Source organism: Scyliorhinus canicula, chromosome 9 (genome assembly GCF_902713615.1).
Source record: "Scyliorhinus canicula chromosome 9, sScyCan1.1, whole genome shotgun sequence".
NCBI classification, from domain to species: Eukaryota; Metazoa; Chordata; class Chondrichthyes; order Carcharhiniformes; family Scyliorhinidae; genus Scyliorhinus; species Scyliorhinus canicula.
This window is the reverse complement of record NC_052154.1, coordinates 49,268,808-49,293,029: the sequence shown is the minus strand read 5'-3', so window position 1 is coordinate 49,293,029 and position 24,222 is coordinate 49,268,808. Positions and strand designations below refer to the sequence as shown.

Genomic DNA, 24,222 nt, shown 5'->3' with positions numbered 1-24,222 from the left:
TCCCATGCTGGGAAGCAGGATCCGAATGTGCCTGTTCAATTGAGCCAATTCTTTTCTGCCCTGGTAACTGAGATCCTTTTATTTGCAAATGGAAACATTCAGCCATTTTCAAGCTTCAGGAACTTACCTGGACAAAATGCAATGATAATTTAGAGCAGTTTTGCCTGATTTTCCTAAGCTCTACTGTAGTATTGCATTGCAGGGTTTTGGAGGTTTAAAAAAAAATAAATTTAGAATATCCAATGATTTTCTTTTCCAATTAAGGGGCAATTTAGCATGGCCAATCCACCTACCCTGCACATCTTTTGGGTTGTGGGGGCAAAACCCAGGCAAACACGGGGGGAATGTGCAAACTCCACACGGACAGTGACCCAGGTCCGGGATCGAACCTGGGTCCTCGGCGCCGTAAGGCCTCAGTGCTAACCACTGTGCCACCGTGCTGCCCAGGTTTTGGAGGTTTTAGTGCACCTTGCCAAAAAGACAATGAAGACAATTGTTTTTCCAAATATATGAAAATTAGAATGGTCATATACAAAATATATAACCAAATTAGCAAGATATTACACAGAATTACAGCAGAGAAAGAAACCATTTCGCCCAACTAGTCTGAGCTGATGTTTATTCTCCACATGAGCTTCCTCCCATTCCATCTACATCATCTCAACTTTTAAGCGTTTTTTTATACACTCTTTCTTCCATGTCTAAGCCTGTCTAGTTTCCTTTAGAAAGCACTTCAACTGTTTGCCTCAATCATTTCCAGTGGTACTAAGTTCCACATTCTGACCACTCGCTGAGTAAATAATTTTCTCTCAGATTCCTGATTGCACTCACTGGGCAGAATTCTCCTGTCTGGGACTAAGCCCGGAGACAAATGTGGGAAAGGGGAGTCTCTCCCTCTGCGGAGGCTGGCAGGCAACCACACCATATCAACTGGCCCTAACCTCATTAAGTATGCATCTGGGGGTTTAGAGCATATTCCGTGGCAGAGTAGACTTGATTGCACATGCCACGTTACCATATCTGGGTACATATTGAAAAGGCACCTAACATCACTGACCCAGCATTGAAGAAAGATGATGGACCTCCTTAACATAAAGATGGATCACCAGGAGAACTTTGAGACCAGAAGATGAGTCCCTTGATGACACTGAAGCTGATCGGTTCACTTGCTAGATGCTCCTCCCAACCACTGCTGTAGTGTTCTGTGGTGCAGGGTGCTGGAAGCCTCCCTCCCGAAGTCCAGAGGCAGCCCCAGGCATTCTTTAGGTAAGTCCTGACTTCTGCGCACACGGCAGACCGATGTGTTTTCCTGCAGACGTCACAGAGATTCAGGCATGCAGATAGATTCCGATCAGGCCTCCATCTGCATCCCATTAGTCTGATGCAAACCAGTTTCATGCCAGCCACCAGCAGGTTTCCCGATCTACCATGGCGGGCACCAGAGTAAGAACGCACAGGAAATTCATGCTGGCGTAAAACTGATCTTTCGACCCCTGTTGAAATCCCTCACCACCCCCTGCCCACCATTAAACTGGCCGATTGGGGGAGACATTCTCTCCACCTCTACCCTGGCCAACTCATCCAAAATTTTACAAGCAAAAGCCTTGTGATCATCTCACATTCAGTCTTCTGTTTTCTGATGAAAAAGAAGCCTCAGCGTGTTCAACTTCTCTCGATAGTTATGTTTGCGTTTCTTTTGGCACAGAACCCTTTGTGATTGTGTATCTACTTTTCTAAAATCAGACATGTTTAAAGCGACATATACTGCTTTGCAAATACCAAGCTTGCAGTGCGGATCATCTCATCACTAAGAAATGCTGTACGAGCAACTGAAAGATCGTTAGGGATAAAGAAAAAAGTCATTGGGATGCACGTGAGAATCTACAACTAAATGAGAGTTAATTAAAATAATATCAATGGCAATCTCTCTAGATTCTAGTTATTTACGTATGATGCGCATTACTTTACCACCGCACATTATGCAGAGCTGGGCTGAGAAGTGGCAGATGGAGTTTAACCCTGACAAGTGTGAGGTTGTCCATTTTGGAAGGACAAATATGAATGCGGAATACAGGGTTAACGGTAGGGTTCTTGGCAATGTAGAGGAGCAGAGAGATCTTGGGGTCTCTGTTCATAGATCTTTGAAAGTTGCCACTCAAGTGGATAGAGCTGTGAAGAAGGCCTATGGTGTGCTAGCGTTCATTAGCAGAGGGATTGAATTTAAGAGCCGTGAGGTGATGATGCAGCTGTACAAAACCTTGGTCAGGCCACATTTGGAGTACTGTGTACAGTTCTGGTCACCTCATTTTAGGAAGGATGTGGAAGCTTTGGAAAAGGTGCAAAGGAGATTTACCAGGATGTTGCCTGGAATGGAGAGTAGGTCTTACGAGGAAAGGTTGAGGGTGCTAGGCCTTTTCTCATTAGAACGGAGAAGGATGAGGGGCGACTTGATATAGGTTTATAAGATGATCAGGGGAATGGATAGAGTAGACAGTCAGAGGCTTTTTCCCCGGGTGGAACAAATCATTACAAGGGGACATAAGTTTAAGGTAAATGGTGGAAGATATAGGGGGGATGTCAGAGGTAGGTTCTTTACCCAGAGAGTAGTGGGGGCATGGAATGCACTGCCTGTGGAAGTAGTTGAGTCGGAAACGTTAGGGACCTTCAAGCGGCTATTGGATAGGTACATGGATAGGGTAGAATAATGGAGTGTAGATTAATTTCTTCTTAAGGGCAGCACGGTAGTATTGTGGATAGCACAATTGCTTCACAGCTCCAGGGTCCCAAGTTCGATTTCGACTTGGGTCACTGTCTGTGTGGAGTCTGCACATCCTCCCCGTGTGTGTGTGGGTTTCCTCCGGGTACTCCGGTTTCCTCCCACAGTCCAAAGATGTGCAGGTTGAGTGGATTGGCCATGATAAATTGCCCTTAGTGTCCAAAATTCTATGATTAACCTAGGACAAAAGTTCAGCACAACATCGTGGGCCGAAGGGCCTGTTCTGTGCTGTATTTCTCTATATCTCTATATCTATATTATATCATTTCTAAGGACAGTTACAGAAGACTGTAAAAAATCACTGTGAAATGTTTTGCTTTCAGATTGTGAAGACTCCTCTAGTAAAGATTTATCTTTGTCAAGGGATTGAAATATTGAATCTAAATTCTAATAATGGAGATGCTGGAGAGTGGCATGATATAATGCTAATTGTCTGCATTTAGATTCTTGTCATAAAATGTTCTTTCCAGAGCTTTCGAAAATATTGTTAAAGCTAACACTGAACCAGATCCTTTTAAATCAGACATAGAAAACATTTGGATACTCTGCTGTTCACCCATGTGGATTTATAACAGGTGTTAGAGGCACATTTGTTGGGGTCAACCTGATTTGATGACAGTAATGAGACTGAAAATGAAGGTCAAAATGTTTTAACAGTGCTCAGTTTTCATAATCAAGCAGTATGTATAAATAAAGTTTAAGAAATAAAATGTTGGAAATCTAATTGTGGAATAAAAGGTTGCAATATTCACAGGTTCAATCCATGGAAAGCCAGCTTATTTCCAATAGAACAGAATGTTTTTAAATACCTCCTTCAGTACTACATGCACCATGGGGTAGATCTTTACTTTGTGCGATAGTATAAACCAGGAAATAATGAGCAGCCGCCTGTTTAACATCTCTGCTAGTTTTTAATTTCTACTTGGTCAATGAAAATAAAAATTGGGAGAGATGTGAAGCAGACTGTCGATGTGTTATCATTGGTTTTACATGACCACATGAAGTCAAGGCCGACCCCAGTGAACTGCAACTCAAAGGAGATTAAGAACGGAGCACCTGGTGACTCTCATTAGTATGAAGCAATATGTAGGTGACAAACAACACTGCTTCAACTTCTGTATTAGAGTAACAAAGATGCAGCAATACATTTCATCGATACATTATTTTCACTATTTCAATCATCTTAGTTTGACCAGATGAGAAGGGAGGTTAATCTAATGGAGGGACAGTTAATGCCACTGATCTAATTTGGGTAATGACTTTGACTTTGTTAGTTTCTCCCTCATTTTCTGTGGCTTTTGCTGAAGTAATTTATATATTCTTTTTTCTACTTTCCTCCCTCATACCCATCGCTAGAATGTTGCAATTTCCTGCTGCAATATCAAGATAAATAATCCCTATTGAAAGAGTCCTCGAATGGATGTTAAGTAAGAAAGAAGTTGAACTCAGCCGTAATATATCTCTTGTGGTTGAATCAGTTTCTGAAAAAATGCTGGGCGAGATTCTCCCATCGGGAGACTAAGTCCCGACGCCGGAGTGAAAACCGGAATGTTTCACCCTGGCGTCGGAGGCGCTCCTCGCCCCCTATTCTCCCATTCCCTGGGGGCGAGGAGCGCTGCCGCGTCATTTACGTGCTCCGGGCCTTAGCGCCGCATAAAAGACGTCACCCGCGTATGCGCAGGTTGGCCGGCGCCAACGCGCGCATGCGCGGTTGCCGTCCTCCCCACGGGTGCCCCGCAAGAAATGTCGGAATGATCTTGCGGGGCGGCGGAGGAAAGGAGGTTCTCCTTCATAGAGGCCGGCCCGCCGATCGGTGGGTACCGATCGTAGGCCAGACCCCTTTTGAGCCCCCCCGATGCTGGATCCCCCACCACAGGCCACCCCCCCCAGCGTTCCCGCGCTGTTCCCGCCGGCAACGACCAGGTGTGGACGGCGCCGGCGGGAACACGTCGTATTGGGCAGGCCGTTTGGCCCATCCGGGTCAGAGAATCGCCACTCGCCCGTTACAAACGTCGAGTGGCGATTCTCCGAGCGGCCAGCCGTAAATCTTGCCGCGAACATTGCCACTTGCTCGCCTCAGCAACCATTCCTTGCTTTACCTTTTTCCACGTCATCTTCCAAGGCCCGCAAGATCCTTTCTGCACTAACCCAAACTGGTCATTCATTTCATGGCAATTTGTGGAATGTTGCTATGCAAAACCTCTTCCTGTTGTTCCAATAAAAGTTCATTAGAACATAAGAAATAGAAGTAGGAATGGACCATATGGCCCCTCAAACATTTGATCAGCCCTGATGATCGGCTTTAACTCCGTATTCCCTCCCACACTCCACATCGCATGATTCCCAATGAGATCAAAGATCTGTCCAGACTATTTCAGAAGATGGATTAGCTTTATATTTATAGCTCTTCACAGTACACTAACTCCTCTGTTGAGCAGGTGTCTTTTCTAATTGCAGTTTTTTGAGGCTTTTTCTTTGTTCTGAACAGAGCTTACCCCTCCTTTGAAATAGCCTGGAAGTGTCAATCAAGAGACTTGAAACAGGTAATCAACCATGAAATTGAATGTAAGCAATGCAGTTCAAAGCTTTTAGGTTTCAAAGCATACCTAGAGGCTAGAAAAAGTTAAAAGGAAATGTAATTGACTGAAAAAAAGCACTTTGAAGATTTCAAACATTTCAAAGGGAACATTTTTACTTCATCTGACAAATATTTGATATTGACATGCTGGGAGGGACATCAAAGTGTTCCAACACATCAGGAGGAAGACCTTTCACTACAACTTGACATGCTGAAAAAGTGTTTAATGATTTTCAAAGTTTTAGGATGAAACCTACCACATGACCACATACTAGGAAAGACCTCCACTGACCTGCATCCCTCCAGCCCAGCTTGACCTCCCAAACCCCAACTTCCCTGAAGGAACCCTCTCGGCACCCTGGAGGTACGTGCAGAGAGGGTACTCACTCTCTTGCCCCCCCCCCTCGAAGTCCACAGCGCCAGGTCACCACTCGTCAGGACCTGCACTAATTCACGCTGGTGGGACTCCTGGCTAGAGGAATGGCAGCATCTCAGGAGGCCGGTGAATCAGGCTTTCTGCTCGATAATTACATTAAAATGAATGTAAATAAGGAATTAGCATGTTCTCGCCCATTCTGAGTGAGAACATGATTGAGGTCGGTGGGAATCTGATTGGGGCGGGTGGAGTGGGCCTAGAGACTTGCAAGGGCTCGACACCCAGTGAGAATCCCATTTCAGCCCTCATGCCCAATTCAACGAGCCATCACAATTCCCGTCTGGTGTCAGCTGGCCCAATGGATTGCCCCCTATATTCCATCTTCCACTTGCTGCCCACTTAGGTAACCTGTTCATACCTGTATGCAGTCTCTTTGTGGCCTCCTTACAGCTCACATCCCCACTTTTTTGTATTGTTGCTAACTTTGGTGTTTTGATCACTGTCTCTAAATCATTAATATAGATTGTAAAACGCTGAGGCCCCAGCACTAATCCTTGCTTGCAGCAGTCTACTGGTCACATCCTGACAACTGTCTTAATTGCCTTTATCCCTGCTCTCTTCTTCCTGTCTGTTAGCCAATCCTCCATCCATATTACCCTTTTCTCAACAGAACGGAATCCAGACTTGGATGAAATGTCATAGAAAGAGTCATGGGGGTAATTGTCTTTCTTTTTATTGTTATGATTCATTTATATGTTTTTTTAACCCATGGGAAATGAATTTCTGAATGAACTCCGTATGGATAATAAAGTGGAATTGGAATTGAATTGTGTGATTGAGATGAGAACCCTGCTCGCTGTATTAGCCTGTGCGTTCTCTGTTTAGATCAATATTCCAGCACACAAAATAAAGTGCAGAACGTTCTGATACTTTTACTAAGCGTCAGTCCCAGCGGAAAAACTGGAGAGAAACCCACTGGCGCTTCAAAAAGAAAACCAACTCGTCGCATATTCAGCCTCTTGAAGGAAAAAAATGCTTCCGCGACTCTCACGCCGCCCATGGAGGCCTGTGTCTGGTTTGCCCGACTTGCCACAACCTAATTGCAGCAATCTGTGCGGCGCACCATTTAAACGCCTCCCCACACCCTGTTCCAAGTTCAATAGAGGTAGGAAACTCTCTACCCACAATCGGTCAGGCTTCCAGCCAGCGAAGTGACCAGCCTGACTAGGGAGGCTGTGGCCGCGTTTGAGAGCACCAGCTCACTCCATCAGAGGATGGTCTTGCACTGCCAGATGAATGACCTTCTTCGTGTGGCATGGGTAAGTCCACTTCCTCATGGCTCCTTCAGCACCCCTTAACACAGACCTCACACCCCCACAGTGATCTGACTCCCACCCACCTCACAGTGCCACAGCACCTGTCATGCACCACCCCATCCCCCAGTAGCTCCTGTGCCCCTCACATAGCCACTCCCACTTAACACCCTTGCATGCCACATTTCATTCCCATGTGGCGTGGTACGACTCTCGCCTGCACTCTCCCCATCTGTCTCATTGCAGGACAAACTCGAGCACAACAGGGGCTGCAAAATCCCTTGCAGTTCACAAATGGCACCCCTTGCTTCCATGGGGACCTCCCCCATACACTTGTGTGTGGTAGAACTGGGAGATGTCACACAGGCTACCCTTGCGGCCCTGAAACAAGCCGCTGGCACAAATGTTCAGAGTGGCAGTTACTTTCAGGGCCACGGGCAAAGGGTGACCTTCCAGTCCATGTGGTGCTAACTCTTGCAGCACGTGGCACAAGTGGTCCCCTGGGAAAGATGCAGCCTTCTCCGGCACTGGTACTCTGACATCTACATAGAACAGAATCCGTACTGTGCGGAGGAGGCCATTTGGCCCATCAAATCTGTACCGAGCTTCCGATAGAGGACCCCACCGAGGCCCACTCCCCATCCCTATCCCCGTAATCCCGCAACTCCATTTTACCTGCACATCTTTGGACCCTCCGGCAATTTTAGTCTGGTCAATGCACCTAACCTTTGGACTGAGGTAACTAAGAGGTAGAGGTAGGAAGTTCTCCAGCGGTACCGTGGCCAGTATTGTGTCCACCATTTGTGGCTCTCCTCCTGGTTGATCAATGGGCCATGCCCCCTGCCCCACACCCCTGCCTCCACCCCCGCCTCCACCACCATCACCCTCTGCAGGATGCTAATCCTGGCCACGTTCACGGGCACATCGATGTCATTGCTGCTGCTCCTGCACAGTTATCAATAAAACTGTGAGCTCAACTGGCTCCATCATTCTCTTTAAATGAATAACTGAAAGGAATAAAACAGCAAAGTGAGTGGCAAGGAGTCCAGACAGTTCCCTGACCCACAGCCCTCTCAGGGCAGCACGGTAGCACAGTGGTTAGCCCAGTTGCTTCACAGCTCCAGGGTCCCAGGTTTGATTCCTGGCTGGGTCACTGTCTGTACGGAGTCTGCATGTTCTCCCCGTGTCTGCGTGGGTTTCTTCCGGGTGCTCCGGTTTCCTTCCAAAGAACAATCCCCCCCCCCCCCCCCCCCACCCTAATAAAAATGCAGAGGCACAATCCTCACCTCTGCTGGCTCTGGATTTGACTTATGTGGGCCCACTGCATCCTCTCTGGTCCCCTCCTCTCTAATTTACACCGTGGAGGGTAATGGCGACCTGAGCACCCGTCTAAGATATTCCCAGCTGAGGGTGCCAGCTTCTTGTTTTTATATATGCTGCTGTATAATCGTGCCGACGTGATGGTGGCACAGCAGCACAGTGGTTAGCACTGTTGCTTCACAGGTTGCCAGGTTCGATTCCCGGCTTGGGTCACCGTCTGTGCGGAGTCTGCATGTTCTCCCCGTGTCTGCGTGGGTTTCCTCTGGGTGCTCCGGTTTCCTCCCACAGTCCAAAGATGTGCGGGTTAGGTGGATTGTCCACGATAAATTGCCCTTAGGTTAGGTGGGGCTACTGGTTTACAGGGATAGGGTGGAGGTGTGGGCTTAAGTAGGGTGCTCTTTCCAAGCGCCGGTGCAGACCCGATGGGCCAAATGGCCTCCTTCTGCACTGTAAATTCTATGATCTATGATCTATAATTTGGGACATCCAGTCCTGCACAACGCCATATGTGAGCACCTTTCCAATGAGCCTCACACCCTCCCCTCGCACACAGTCGCTAATCGCCCAGTTGCCCCTCTCAATATCATCTGACCAAGGCACCTCAACCCTTCATAGTCTCAGTGGGCCACATTCCAAAACACCCCCCACTACCACCCAACCCGAGGGAGGACTAAGGGCAGTTGACTGTGTTCAATTAACCTGCATTCCAACCTCAAGGGTAAGCGAGACGCTGCCACCTGTCATGTCCAGAACAGGTTACTGATGAACACCTCCACCCTCCTGACATGCATTAGGGGTGCTATGTGTGACACTCCTCTATCATAGAGAGATGGTTGTGAACCTTGGTGTCCAATGCTTGGTGGCTCAGCTCCCAAAGGGTTAACTATTGGGCGCCAATCAGTGGCACACTCAAGCATTGCAGGATTGATTAAATTCACACAAATGATTCATCAAGGAAGGGTCAAGGGTCAGAGATTAGATCAGGCAATTGGCTTTCCCATGCGGCAGATGAGGCACACCTGATTCATGTTGAGACAGCAGTTTGCAGGCACCTTCATCCTTCAATATTCCCACAGCTCGTATGGGCTGTGGATTAAACATGCCTCCCACCTTGAAGAGCCAGCCACCAGGACTTTATTCCCTTATGGCCTGGCCTCCATAACCAGTGGTTTTCCCCTTCCAGACAATGCCCTGCGGATACACTTTAGCAGCCTGAGATATGGGGTCTTGTTCTGACTGCACTCGTTCACCCCGTTGTGTGAGGTCTTCTGTCCTCATGTAGCTGCTCAACTTCTTCTCCCTTGTCATAGAACATAGAACATACAGTGCAGAAGGAGGCCATTCGGCCCATCGAGTTTGCACCGATCCACTTAGGCCTTCCACCCTATCCCCTTAACCCAGTAACCCCTCTTAACCTTTTTTTTCATCACTAAGGGCAATTTATCATGGCCAATCTACCTAACCTGCACATCATTGGAATGTGGGAGGAAACTGGAGCACCCTGGAGCACTAACATATTCCCTTCCCAGCTGAGGGTGCCAGCTTCTTGATTTTATATAAGCTGCTGTAAATCGTGCCGACATGATGGTGGCACAGTGGTTAGCACTGTTGCCTCACAACTCCATGATCCCAGGATTGATTCCCGGCTTGGGTCACCGTCTGTGCGGAGTCTGCATGTTCTCCCCGTATCTGCGTGAGTTTCCTCCGGGTTTCCTCCCACAAGTCCCGAAAGATCTGCTTGTTAGGTGAATTGGACATTCTGAATCCTCCCCCAGTGTACCCGAACAAGCGCCGTAGTGTAGCGATTAGGGGATTTTCACAGTGACGTCAAAGCAGTTTTAATGTAAGCCTACTTGTGACAATAAAGATTCTAACATTCATTAATGGGGGGGGGGGGAGGGAAAGTCCCGACAGGAGGGTGCGCTAATGACATTTAAATTGGGTTCCCCACCTCGCTGAGTGGGAACCTTGCTACATCATCAACGAGGGGCATGGAAAATCGGGAAACGCCATCTCGCTGGTGAGAATCACGTTTCCCGACTCTCGCAGGGTGTTGTGCCCCATGTCGCCGTTCTCGCTGTCGGCTAATGTGGGCTGAAAATCCCACCCAGGTGGTCTCACAACCTTGCTTCATATCAGTTGGCTAATTAGACCAGCTCATAACTCGCACTGCTTCCCTTCAGCCATTGTTTCATAACTTGAGTGATTCATTATTTTAATGTTCTAGCCATTGACTCCTGAATGATCCATCCTCCATCTTGGCGAGACAGGAAGGAGCAGTTCACACTTTCATGGTGAACAATTATCTCTGTTGTGAACTCGACAGACTTTATGTTTCCATGAAGCGGAATGGAACTTCACAAGTATAAATTAGCAGCTACTTCTAGTCTGTGCCCTTCTGTTTCGCAAAAGTATGTTTTTTTCTTTAAAAAGCTCTCTCTCTCTTATGATCTGCTGGTGAAATTATATATTAATACTTCACATTTCTCATATACTCGCATTGGAAAGAGTTCCGAGGAAGGGGTTGTCTTACAAGGAAAGTATTGTAACACCCCCCCCCCCCAACACCCTGCAGGATGAACAGAAGGTTTATTGACGATTTCTTCCAGAGCCTTTAGTCAAAGCTACTCCTCCGAGTGAGTGCCGGCCAGTTCTGAGCGGGCTGTTTAACACAGGGCTAAATCGCTGGCTTTGAAAGCAGACCAAGGCAGGCCAGCTGCATGGTTCAATTCCTGTATTAGCCTACACGAACAGGCGCTGGAATGTGGCGACTAGGGGCTTTTCACAGTAACTTCATTTGAAGCCTCCTTGTGACAATAAGCGTTTTTCATTTCGTTTTCAAGTCCTCGGACGCTCCGCCCCTTCAGCAGGGGCACACGTATACTCCGAGGGCTTCTGGGAAAACTAGATCGCTAACTTCAGTCAGGCCCAGGATATGACAGAAAGATTGGGCCTAAACTAATTGAATTCAGAAGAATGAGAGGTCATCTTGATCCTGAGGGGGCTTGTCAGGATAGATGCTGAGAGGATGGTTCTCCTCATGGGGGAATCTAGAACTGGGGAGTACAGCTTAAAATAAGGGGTATTCTATTTAAGATAGAGACGAAGAAGTTCTTTTTTTCTCTGAGGTTCATTAGTCTTTTGAATTCTCTTCCACGGAGAGCAGTGGAGGCTGGGTCATTGAATTTACTCACAGTGGAGCTTGACAGATTTTTGATCTACAAGGAAGTCAAGGGTTATGAGAAGCAGACAGAAAATTGGAGTTAAGGCCACAGTCAGATCTGCCTTGATCTCATTGAATGGCGGAACTGGCACAAAAGGCCTATTCCTGCTCCTATTTCTTATGATCTTTTATGATTATATATTGTTTGATGTTTGTTCAAAATGTCTGTGTGTTCTTTCAATGATAAACTGCAGCTGGGAATTTTACTGTGCTACAGGAAGGGTCAACATTGCTAGCATTCAAAGGGCTATAGCTAGTCTGACTGCTTTGCCTGAGGCAAGGTTTGAGGAGCCAGATTTTTATGAGATAAATATTTAAACCATAAACTTGCCCTTATACTATTGGTTTACCCTTTTGGTTGATTTTCTTTAGATCCACAAATGTCTTCCTAATTTGCCATTATCAACTTTGGATAATGGAGCTTGTACCTACTTGTTAGGTAGCTGTGGCACCTATAAACAGTTTCTTCACCAAATCACTTCAAAAAAGATGCACCATAAGATGTTTCAAAAAATGTGACGGACCTTCCACCCTAAAACAGCAAACTTTTGGTGATTGACAATTACATGCTGCATGAAAATTAGTTTGGGTTGGACATTCATTATTTTAGAGAGTATTCTTTGTGGTATTATCATAACTGTAAGAACTGCAAGTGTTAATGAAGTGTCTAGAGTAGCCACCAGACGGAGCTACAGTTACAGCTATATAAGGCATTGATGCTAAGCCTTGTGGGAGAGTGTGTGCAGGAGGTAGCTAGAGAGAGTCAGAAGTACAGATAGTGTAAGTGAGAGCAGCTCATAGTTTATATCAGTATTAAGATTAGCTGTAGATGAGTGTAGTTTAAATGTTAACAATCAATTGTGTATTCTTTAGGAGTACATGTCGAATCCAAATTAGTAGTGTTAATAAATTTATAGCTTTGTTTAAGTTCAGTCTAATTTGTGGTATTTATGAACACTACACTAACCATGCTGAAACAGTAAGAAGTCTTACAACAGCAGGTTAAAGTCCAACAGGTTTGTTTCGAATCACTAGCTTTTGGAGCGCAGCTTCTTCATCAGGTGAGTCTCAAATCTTCAATGAACCAGAACAATTGGCCATTACAGTAGATTTTATTTTATTTTTTTCTTTATAGCGAGAAGTATTACTAGATGTAATTAAAATTGGTAACCTGGTGTTTCCTTCACACAACTGAAAATTGATTTATCACCAAAATAAGCCTTATTAATAAGAGCTGGGAAGAAGCTGATTTTAAATCACTGAAAATGGCACAAGAAACTATTTAATAGTTTCATTGGTGGCTGCCAATCAGTTTCTTACTCGTTTTTAATCTGAAAAATATTCTGAAAGGTGTTGGCTGGTATCTGTACACCCAAAACAATCGGTACATTTAAAGAGCCTTCGCTAACCAGGAGTCCAGCAAATATGACCCATGTTTTGTGGGTGAGGTCCGATTCTCGAATCTTGAACCAGTGGGAAAGATTGCAGAAAATACCAGCACAAGTGATATTGGATGTAACTCAGACAATTTAAAATTCCCTCATCTTTGGCGCTATTTCAGCTGATTCTGCCCCTTTGTGCTGACATAACTAGTGGGATACCGTTATGTTTATAAATTTATGCTTTGGGGAAGCTCTGCAGAAATATTGTTTGTAAACCTATAAACCTAAAACAAATCATTACTAATTTCTTATAATCTTTAGGCTCACAAAAGGCTCTCTGCAAGTTTTTGTGGTTCAGCACTTGTACTGTCCTACATATGGTTTAGTATCAGTCATGGACTCTTCTATTGATTTATTAATACTGTGAAAATTAATGTTTGTTGATACAGTACTGAATGCTGAGTCTGCACTTGCATTTAAAATGTTCACCCGTTCATCTGTGTTTTCTCTTTCCAGCTGCTGATTCACCAGCTGTGTATTTGCAGCATTTTGTTTAGAAAAAAAACTCAGAATTGCAATATATGCAGTTTTCTCATTTATTGCAAATAGTTTACAAAGATCAGTGGGTTGAAACATGCATTGCCTAAACTTTCTGAATGAATGTTCCCAGGGTAAATCATCAAGCTATAGATCACTCCTGGACAGACGACTGGGTGTAAATAATTAAACTAGTACCACCTGTTTCGGTGTTTGGTATTTTTGAATTTCCTCAGAAGCAAACTCTTTCAAATGCGCTTTGTATTTTTTTTTAGAAATTCAAGCCAGAAGTTATTTAATTGGACAGTTGATGAAGTCATCCAGTGGTAAGTATAGCATTAATTAAATGTTGTTGGACTGCTATTATGAAGCTTGTGGTTCGAAATCTTCATCCTTGCATTAGAAACTCTGTCAGTGCTGCAGAATGTAAACTCAACAAGCCTAGCCATGATTTCAAATTCTTCCAATTTGTTTGCTGAATCAACCTGGGTCAGAATTCTCCGCCCATTGGGATTCACGTTTCCCGCTGGCAGCACACCTGGGCTTCCCGGCAGTGGTTACAATGGGAAATCTTATTGACAAGTGGCGGGAAGATGGAATCGTGCTGCCATCCAATGGTGCGCCACCGAGAAACATGGGCATTGGGGAACGGGAGAATCCCCCCCCCCTGATTTTTATCCTGCTTCATGACTAACCTTGTGTGATGCGCCTCTACGGTTCCAGAAAAAAAGTGAATATTCTACAGATGTTGCAATGCTCAAATAGAAACGCTGTTAACACTCTGCAGGTAGGGCAGAATCTGTGGTGAGATAATGACAATTAATATTTTGGGCTGATGATCCTTCAGATGTTAGAAGTGAACAGTTATTAAAATTCCTTTCCTTCAACCACCATCCGCTACACCCCCCCCCCCCCCCCCAACACCATCACTTTTCCCTCTCGCTTTATACTTGCTTACAAACTATCCAACTCTTTAAAGAAATCTCCCAGATTTGATGAAAGGTCATGGATTTGAAATGTTAACTTTGCTCTCTCCACAGATGCTGCCAGACCTGTTAAGTGTTTCCAGCATTTTCTGTTTTTATTTCTATACATTTTATTAAGGGTTTTGCAAGGTTGGATGCCCTATCTTTTCGGAACGATAGCGACAGAATCACTTGGTTAATAAAGCAATTACATTGAAGGAGCTGGAAGCGAAGTATGGGCTGGAGCAGGGGGAAATGATTAGATACATGCAGGTTCGGGACTTTGCCAGAAAGGAGGTACAGAGCTTCCCGTTAGAGCAGGCCTTCACATGGCTGTAGGATGTGCTGACGCCAGGGGGACTGGACAAGGGGGTAGTGTCAGCAGTTTACGGGGTTATTTTGGAAGAGGAGAAGGCACTGCTGGATGGGATCAAAACAAAGTGGGAGGAAGAGTTGGGAGAGAGTATAGAGGAGGGGTTCTGGTGTGAGGTACTCCGGAGGGGAACACCTCCACCTTGTTCGCGAGGTTGGAGCTGATACAGCTGAAGGTGGTACATAGAGCACACCTCACAAGGGCAAGGATGAGCCAGCTCTTTGAGGGGTAGAAGGTGTGTGTGAACGTTGCGGGGGGGAGCGCAAACCACGTTCATATGTTTTGGATTACGTTCATATATTTTGGAAAGCTGGAGGATTACTGGAGGAAGGCTTTTAGGGTAATCTCTAAAGTGGTCCATGCGAAACTGGCCCCGGGCCCTTGGGAGGCCATGGGCTGGATTCTCTCAGCCCGGGGCCGGGCCGGAGAATCCCCGCAATCGGCGCAAATCGTACCACCGGCACCGACAGCAGCATGCGATTCTCCGCAGAGCGAAGAATTGGCGCCATTGGCACCGGCGTGGTTGGCGCGGTGCTGGTCGCGGGCTGCTCTACGCGGCTGGTTCGCTGATAAGCATGCGTCGGGGCTGGCGGGTTGAAGGAAGTCATTGCGAATGCACGCGTTGGCGCCGGAGCCACTCCACATGCGCAGATCCCATGGCACCGAGTTCACGCCGGGATCAGCAGCTGGAGTGGCGTTAACCGTTCCAGTGACCTGCTGGCCCCCTGTAAGGGCCAGAATTAGTCATGGGGTCGGCCCGTTCACGTCGTCGTAAAACGCGATGGCGTTTATGACGCCATGGACACTCTGCCGTGGGATTAGAGAATCCCGCCCCATATTCGGGTTGTCGGACCAGCCGGGGTTGGAAATGGGCGCGGAGGCAGATGTTGTAGTGTTTGCCTCGTTGATCGCCTAAAGGCGGATCCTGTTGGGATGGAGAGCAGCCTCTCCACCCTGTGCCCTGCCGGGCGGGGGGACCTGCTGGAATTCTTGACTCTTGAGATGGTCAAATTTGAAATGAGGGGAGGGATGGAGGGGCTCTACAATTCATGGGCGCTATTCATTGTGCACTTTCGAGAATTGGATTACATTGAACATTGGGGGGGGGGTTCGGTGGGCTGGGAGGGTTGGGGTGAGGTGGGACTGTATGTGTTAATGGTGACTATGAGTGATTCCTGATTCCTTTTTGTTGTTTGTTTATGTTAACATGCGGGCTGCTGTTTAGGAGTTTGGCGGGAGGATGGGATCGTTGTTGTTGACATGGGGATTGACATTGCATTTGTTACTGATTATTGTTTATTGTTAGTGGGTGTCAGTTTGGGAGAAAATGTGACGAAGGAGGAGACTAAAAATGTTTTTTTAAAAGATAAATAAATAAAACAATTACTTTTAATCAGTAAGACTTAAGTATCTGCAAAGGACACTCAATCCCTGATACAGGTCGGATGAAAGGAACAGATGAGATACCCAGTTTTTGTCTGTCTGTCGGTCTGTCTCACTAGTAACCAAACACACAAATGAGAAAGTTAAAGTTTGTACAGAACCTGGTTTATTCTGTATGTCATGCGATTGAAACGAACCTGATTCAGAATGAAGAAGACATTCGGAACAGAGCGAATAAAAAGCCTTCGTTCTCTCAGCCCTAACTCAGTTTATATATAAGACAGAAAAATAAATAAATCCCAGTAAGATGGCTGAGAATGTGGGCGGAATTCTCCGCAACGGCCGACCCCGTTGTGAAACCCGGAGTGTTTCACGATGGCGTCGGAGGCCGCTCCTCGCCCCCTATTCTTCCCCCCGGGGGACTAGGAGTGGCGTTTTGTGCAACTCGGCCTCTGGCATCAAGGCGGCGTGCCGATAATGACGCGGCCAGCGGCGTCTTAGTGACGTCAACCGCGCATGCGCGGTTGCCGTCTTCCCGTCCGCTGCCCCGCAAGACGTGGCGGCTTGATCTTGTGGGGCGACGGAGGGGAAGAGTGCATCTCTTGGAGACGCCGGCCCCGATCGGTGGGCACCGATCGCGGGCCAGTCCCCTTCCGAGCACGGCCGTGGTGCTCAATCCCCTCTTCGCCCCCCACAGGCCCCAAACTCACCTTTTGCGCTATGTTCACACCGGCAGCGACCAGGTGTGGTTGCCGCCGGTGTGAACAGGTCGGGAACGGCAGGCCGCTCGGCCCATTCTGGCTGGAGAATCGCAAAACGCGACACGCCATTTTGGGGGGGGTGGGAGAATCGCGGGGCGTGCCAGAGCGGCCCTCCCGCGATTCTCCCACCCGGCCTGGGCAACGGAGAATCGCGCCCTGTGTCTTTGAAAAACTTGTATTTCTTGTTTTCTACATGATCTGCAGATGAAACAAGAAGATTTTCCAACAGCATTGTTATTTTTCCCTTAAATATTTCTTTAACCTTAACATACCTTTTACACAGATTTTTTTTTAAGACAAAAGGCTGCTTCTGTATTTGAAACAGAAAATGCCCTGAAAATGTTATATTACCACTCAATTCAGTACGTACTCACCTAAAGGTCAGGCAGAAACGTGTTTAATTTCAGAAATTGAACCAGGAACTGCAGATAAAAGCCAGTGTTATAAAGATACATCACTTCCATGCAATTCTGTGTACAATGTATGCAAAAGAGTGCTTTGTTCGTCCCAGATTGGCAGCGTTATCAAAGTTTCCTGAAGTTTTATGATGCTAGGGGTGGATTCAGTTCGCCCAACTGGTTCTTCCTCCTAGGGAATTTTCACAGTAACTTCATTGCAGTGTTAATGTAAACCTACTTGTTGTGATGTTCTTTGTGTTGCTTAATTCAGGCGTAGTGTTCACAAAGACCACAAAATAGCTTGAACTTGAACAAAGCTATAAATTTATTCACACGACTAATTTTGATCCGACATGTACGCCGAAGAAATATACAGTTGATTATTAACATATAAACTACATCATCTATAACTAATCTCTGTACTGTTATAAACTATGATCTGCTCTTACTCATACTATCTTTACTTCAGTCTGTCTCTAGCTAACTCCTTCACTACTCTCTCCCACAAGGCTTAGCATCAATGTCTTATATGCTTGTCACTGTAGCTCCCTTGAGTGGTTGTTCTTAGACATTTCATTAACCCTTGCAGTTCTTACATTTATGATAAAACCACACTTGGAAGTCTAAAGATTATTGTTATTGTTTTTCTTGAGTTCTCTGCCTGGAGACGGGCCCTTGGAGATCATTTGCTGAACCACACTAAAAGGGCCATGATTGTTTACTCTGGGAAGGGTAAACAAAAAGTCAGGTCAGACGTGTGAGGTATTGTAAGGTTTCTGTGATTGTAGCCCAGTATTACCATTCACGATGAGCGACTTGTTGGCAACGAAACCAGCAAGACAGTGGAAGCCAATGGCGAACCGCCATTGAAAATAGACATCAAAATGACTCAGGATGCCATCCACACAAATAAACACAAACAATATTGATGGGAGCTCCTGTCAAAGGACAGGCGATGTTGCGCTCAGCAAAGGAAGGAGTAAGGCTTCCCAGGTAGAATACTTATGTACGCAAGCTTGTCAGTATCAAAAGAATGTACAAACAATGAACAGGAAAGGAAAGTTAGGAAACCTAAAGCAAGAAAGGGAGAAATTAAGCATCCTAGGATTATGTGAAGTACAGTGGATTAGGAGAAAGCAACTTCATGGCTGTCTGTGTGGCGTTTGCACATTCTCCCCAAGTCTGCGTGGGTTTCCTCTGGGGGGCCCCGGTTTCCTCCCAGAGCCCAAAGACGTGCAGTGAGGTGGATTGACCAGGCTAAAATTGCCCCTAAATGTCCAAAGGTTAGCTGGGGTTATGGGGAGAGGGTGAGGGTGAGGTGCTCTTTAGGGGTCTGGTGCAGACTAAATGGGCCGAATGGCCTCTTTCTGCACTGTAGTGATTCTATCATTCTAAAAACTGGTAGATTTTTGCAGAAAAACAAGACTCTTGATCACAAATACATGGGACGGGATTCTCCGTTGGCCGATACCGAAATCGGCAAAGGTGATTGGGCAGAGAATAAGTTCCGACACCAAAACTGTGGCAGGTGCCGATTTGACACCAAACTGCGATTCTCCATCACCTCGACAGCGGCGTCAATGCGTTTCTGGAACGCACGCACAGTGAACAATGTTTGCGTGTCATTAATGGACCCGACCCGGTATTCTCTGAGGGGCCACTGCTATTCTCCGCCTCTGATGGACCGAGTTCTCAACGGCGTGGTTCACTTGTGCTTTTAAAAATCGTGTAACCGGCCTGGCGGCTGCAGAGGGAGAGAGAGGCCGGGTACGGAAAGTGTCCAACAACGCCTTAGTTTGCTGACATTTGTGCCACTTGCCAGGGGGCTTCTGTCAGTGCCAGGAGGAGTAGTGGGGGATGGCCAGGAGGTGGGGTCGGGGTAGATGAGCACAGAACATCATTGCCACCGCGGGCAAGGCAGCTATGCAGCTGCGCACACTGCTAACAGCCCACTGTGAACTTACTGCCATGGGTATAGGTGTCCCTCCAGGGCACCCCCCTAAGTGCCCTCTGGTCCCAGCCGACCCATCAGCTGTATGGGCGCACTCCAGCACAACCAGTGCCATCTTGTTGGCTGGGATGAGTGTGTGTGGGGATTGTAATGTGTATGTGCAGCTGCAGCTTGTCAGCCTCCCGAGTGTCAATCACCGACCCGGCGAATCTCGCACCATTTTTCATTGGAATCGATTGTGTTCCATACAGTACCAGGGCTAGCAACCCCCCCCCCCCCCCCCCCCCCCCCAATAGTTGCGGAATCAATCCAGTTGTGACGTCAGTTTTCTGTCATGAAAGTCCCCAAATTCTGCGTTGGCGTCAACACTATCCCACCCATGGTTTAGGCATCACAGCAGAAGACATTATGCAAGGTACATGTTTGGAGGTCGAGAAAGATTTCAACTGAACCATGTGATGTTGAGACAAAGAAAGAGGAATAGTGCTAAAACCTCAACAGTTCAGCTGGAAGCCAACGCAGAATCAGATCATAATCTTGTGAAAATGAAAACTGTACTCTGGCTGAAGAAGGTCCAAGATGGAATTTGTAGAAAATAGTACAGCAAACTAAGGGTATCATCAATATGTATAAGCAATGGAAACAGGTTAAAGAATTTCTAAAGGAAGAACAAACAGCATAGGGTTTTTACAAGGAAAAAGGATCAAGAAACTAGGGGTGTTTTATTTTGCAATATTGCAAAAGGTGGAAGAAAGGAGAAAATGGCAGATTATCAATAATGAAGTTAAGCTGAAATATACATGCTTGAATAGTGTGTTCAAAGAAACAAAAAAGGCATGAGAACAATAGTTAAAAGAGCAGTGTGATATCCTCAGAATCGGATTGATTAGGAAGAGTACACCTTATGACCCAGTGCTGAATTACTTGTTTTTTTTTCGTTTCAAAGTTCATGCTGAAACAATTTGTTTCCAGACAAGTGTGAACTGAAAATTCTCCTTGGAATTGTACATAACGGGAGTCTGAAGAGAAGTCACACAACACAGGGGAAGCTGCTGGAAGAGGGAGAAGGACTCTCTCTGTGGGAGGTCGTATATGGAGGGTCCAACTTTGGTGGGCACCGATCGCGGGCCAGACCCCTTTTGAGCACCGCCCCCGTGTTGGATCCCCCCCCCCCCCTCCCCACAGGCCGCCCCCCAGTGTTCCCGCGCTGTTCCCGTCGGCAGCGACCAGGTGTGGACGGCGCCGGCGGGAACCTGTCATATAGGGCAGGCCGCTCGGCCCATCTGGGCCGGAGAATCGCCGCTCGCCCGTTACAAATGGCGAGCGGCAATTCTCCGAGCGACCAGCCGTAAATCTCACCGCGCCAGTTTGGGGGGGGGTGGGAGAATCCCGTGCGGGTACCGGGGCGGCGTGGCGGGACTCGCCCGGCACCCCAGCGATTCTCCCACCTAGCGTGGGGGGAGGGGGGGGGAGAATTGCACCCAACATTTGAGCGTTTCTGCTAGATAGCTGTATTCCTAAAAATGCAAGGCCTCAGCGTACAGTCAGCATGACACCAAATAACAGCCCAATTCCATCTGCTCATTGATAAATATTTTATGGTTTTATGTTTAAAAATTGTTTTTTGTGTGCAGAGTTAAGTCACACAACACTTCTTTTTGTTTCAGCGTTTGGTTAAAGCAAAAGAAAATCCCTGCAGTTGTGATTCAGCATCAAGACATTCCTAGAAGCTGAACTTATTCTGACACAAGTCAATGAGAAGCTTGTTAGCACTTCAAGCTGTCTCTAGGGGCCAAATAAAAACATCCAGTATTGTTTCCTTTCATAACAAAGATTGCCAAAATGATAATACCAGTTGGTTTTTATTATGGCTGCCTTAAATGAAGTAACCTTGTTTACATAATAATTAATATTGATGCCTAATCTGATAATTACACTTACTTGGAGCTGTTATTGCTTGTGGATATTGATATTGGTGCTAGTAAGAACACTTTAAAGCATGCACATGCCAAACATTATGGATCTAATCATGACCGCCCGCAACTTGTCTTTGTTTAAGGTCTGAAAATCCCTACCTAATGTAATTTTTATCCAATAATAAGTTACGGAGCTTTACTGTCAAAAATGCCCAATTTTCCCGTTCGATTTTCTGTCCATAAAGTAAGTGCCTCTGTTTTTTAATATTTATTTATAAAGATTTTCATTTTCTCCTCTGATTTGCACTGCAGTGATTTCCTGTGGTGAGTGAAGTGGTACCAATGAGATTCGTGATATGTTCACAATCTAACAAATCAGTGCCTTCACTGAGCATCTGGCCCTTTGGAGAGAAAACCAAAATGAAAGTATTTTGTTCTCTCTCTGTATGGATTGGGCGAAGCTGCTACTCGGCATGGAACTGGATGGCAGTGAAACGGGGCTGCCTATATTGGACTGAGAAGATGTTGCAGGTGAAGAGAGACAATGGTTGCTAGTGCAATTTACCCACATTTAAAGCAGACAGACTCCGGTTTAGAGAGAAACTTGCGGAATCACACAGCGTTGTCTGAAGCAAATCTCTCTCCTGAACAGGAACTGGGAGTGCACTCTGAAGGGACAATTTTGGGCCCATGCTAGCCGTCTTTGGGAATGGTGATGCAGATGCAAAATATTGTTAAAGTCAGGAAACACAATTTCCGTTGCCGAGATCACATTTCCCGATTATCCATGCCCCTCGCCGATGACGTAATGAGGTTCTTGTCCACAAAGGGTGAGAACCTCACTTGAATACATTTTAAATAATTAAAGAGCCCTCCACCACATGATTTTCCCCGCTTAATATTTATATCTCGAAAAAGTGACGGCATGTCGGCGAGATTTACAACAGGTTTATGAAAATGGGGAACAGCCGAGGTGATCCCACCAGGGGTGCCAAGTTAAGTATAGCCCCGGGGAGGGAGGGGGCATGTATTGTCAGGTTAACACATATTTGCACTGTCTCATGGCACAGATTGGCAGCACCAGGTGAGCACAGATGGGCACTGCCCTCTGGTGCAGGTTGGCACTGCCCTGAGACAGATTGGCACTGCCAGTCTGGCAGTCCCAATCTGTGCCAGGGGTCCGTCCCAGTGGTTGGCCCTCTGGGGTGCCCCATGGGACTGGTCCCCCTTATTTGTGTTGGGGTGGGTTAATGTCTGTGAGGAGGAGAGTTCCTCCAAGAGCATGGTGGGGGGTGGGGGGTGGAGAGAGTGCCCCTGAGACTGCGGAAAAAAGGGGGGGTCACCCTGATGTCTGCAAAGGTGGGGGAGAGCCCTGATGCCTGTGAAGTGGGGGCGTAATGCTTGTGAGGGATCCTCTGTATCCATGGATCAGCTGTTGGGGGTGGTGGCGTTTGTTTTCTATGCCGATCGGGGTGCTCTTTAAAGTTGGTGCCCCAATGTCTGTGGAGCCAGCCTTGCCGACTCAATCAGGTCCCAGTCTGCCAGACTGATGGTGAAAGCCCCGCCCACTCATTTTTTTTCAGAGAGGCAGAAAATCTGGTCCAAAAGCTGTTCAGCTGGACAGCTATACCGTTTTCAGTCAGAGTCTGGCAGTCTGGAAAAATGTGGGAAAATGCTACCCTTAAAGTGAGGGAATAAGATGAATCATTGCAGGTGAGATTAGGAAAGCCATACTTTGAGGAAGGAATACTGTCTGCAAGGGACCAGAAAGCAATCTATATTTTCCATAAGCACAATCTGACTAAGTTTGGATTAGAACTGTCGGATGGGATTCTCCGACCCCCCACCGGGTCGGAGAATTGCCGGGAGGTGGCGTGAATCCCGCTGCCGCCGGCCGGCGAATTGTCCGGCACCGGAGATTCGGCTGGGACGGGTATTGCGCCGCGCCGGTCAGCGGCCGCTCAGAGCGGCCCCCCCGGCGATTCTCCGGCCCACGATGGGCCGAAGTCCCGCTGGTTCTATGCCGGCGTAGATTAGACTAGGTCCATTACCGGAGGGCTCCTGGGGGGAGGGGGGTGTGGGGTGATCTGGCCCCGGGGACGTGCCCCCATAGTAGCCTAGCCCTCAATTGAGGCCCACCGATCCGCGGGCGGGCCTGTGCCGTGGGGGCACTCTTTTCCTATGCTTCGGCCGTGTCAGCCTCCGCAATGGCCGACGCGTAGGTGAACCCCCCCAGAGCATGCGCGGGGATGTTGTCAGCAGCAGCTGACGCTCCCGCGCATGCGCGGATTCGCGCCGGCCGGCAGAGTCCCTTCGACCCCGGCTGGCGTGGCGCCACAGGCCTTCCACGCCAGCCGGCGGGGTGCAAACCACCCGGCGCCGGCCTGGCCCCGAAGGTGCGGAGGATTCCGCACCTTTGGGGCGGGCTGTCACCGGAGTGGTTCATGCCACTCCGTCCTGCCGGGAACCCCCTGCCCCGCCGGGTATGGGAGAATCCCGCCCATCATATCTAACATTGTTTGGTATTAGGATCTTGTTTGACAACATGGTTGTCATTTTACTAACTGCAAACTTAAATAGGATTGTGATTTATTTTTTTTAATTTGTTCATGGATGTGGGCATTTTCGGCAAAGCCAGAATTTATTGCCCATCCCAAATTTCTCTTGAGAAGCTGTTGATGAGCTGCCTTCTCGGCGGCAGGTGGTATAGTGCTGGTAGGGAAGGAGATCTAGGACTTTGGTTCAGAAACATGAATGGTGATATAGTTCCAAGTCAAAATGGCGTGTGGCTTGGAGGGGATCTTGCAGGTGGTACTATTCCTTGTGTCTGTTGCCTCTATCCTAGGAGGTTGAGTTTGCAAGTTTGGAAGATGCTTTCAAAGGAGTCTTGGCAGCGTATCTTGTAAATGGTGCACACAGCTGCTACTGTGTCCTAGTGATGGAGAAAGTGAATGTTTATAATGGTGCAAT

At 47.1% G+C, this 24,222-nt stretch overlaps 1 protein-coding gene across 1 annotated transcript in view; it reads left to right on the top strand.

Moving 5' to 3' along the window:
• Positions 1-24,222, top strand: part of LOC119971301 — a 692,274-nt gene that overhangs the window by 196,423 nt on the left and 471,629 nt on the right. Inside the window, exon 2 of the mRNA XM_038806664.1 lies at positions 13,781-13,831. Within this exon, the coding sequence (XP_038662592.1) occupies positions 13,816-13,831 (16 nt within the window). The 5' untranslated portion in view covers positions 13,781-13,815. The remainder of the gene's footprint in view (positions 1-13,780; positions 13,832-24,222) is intronic.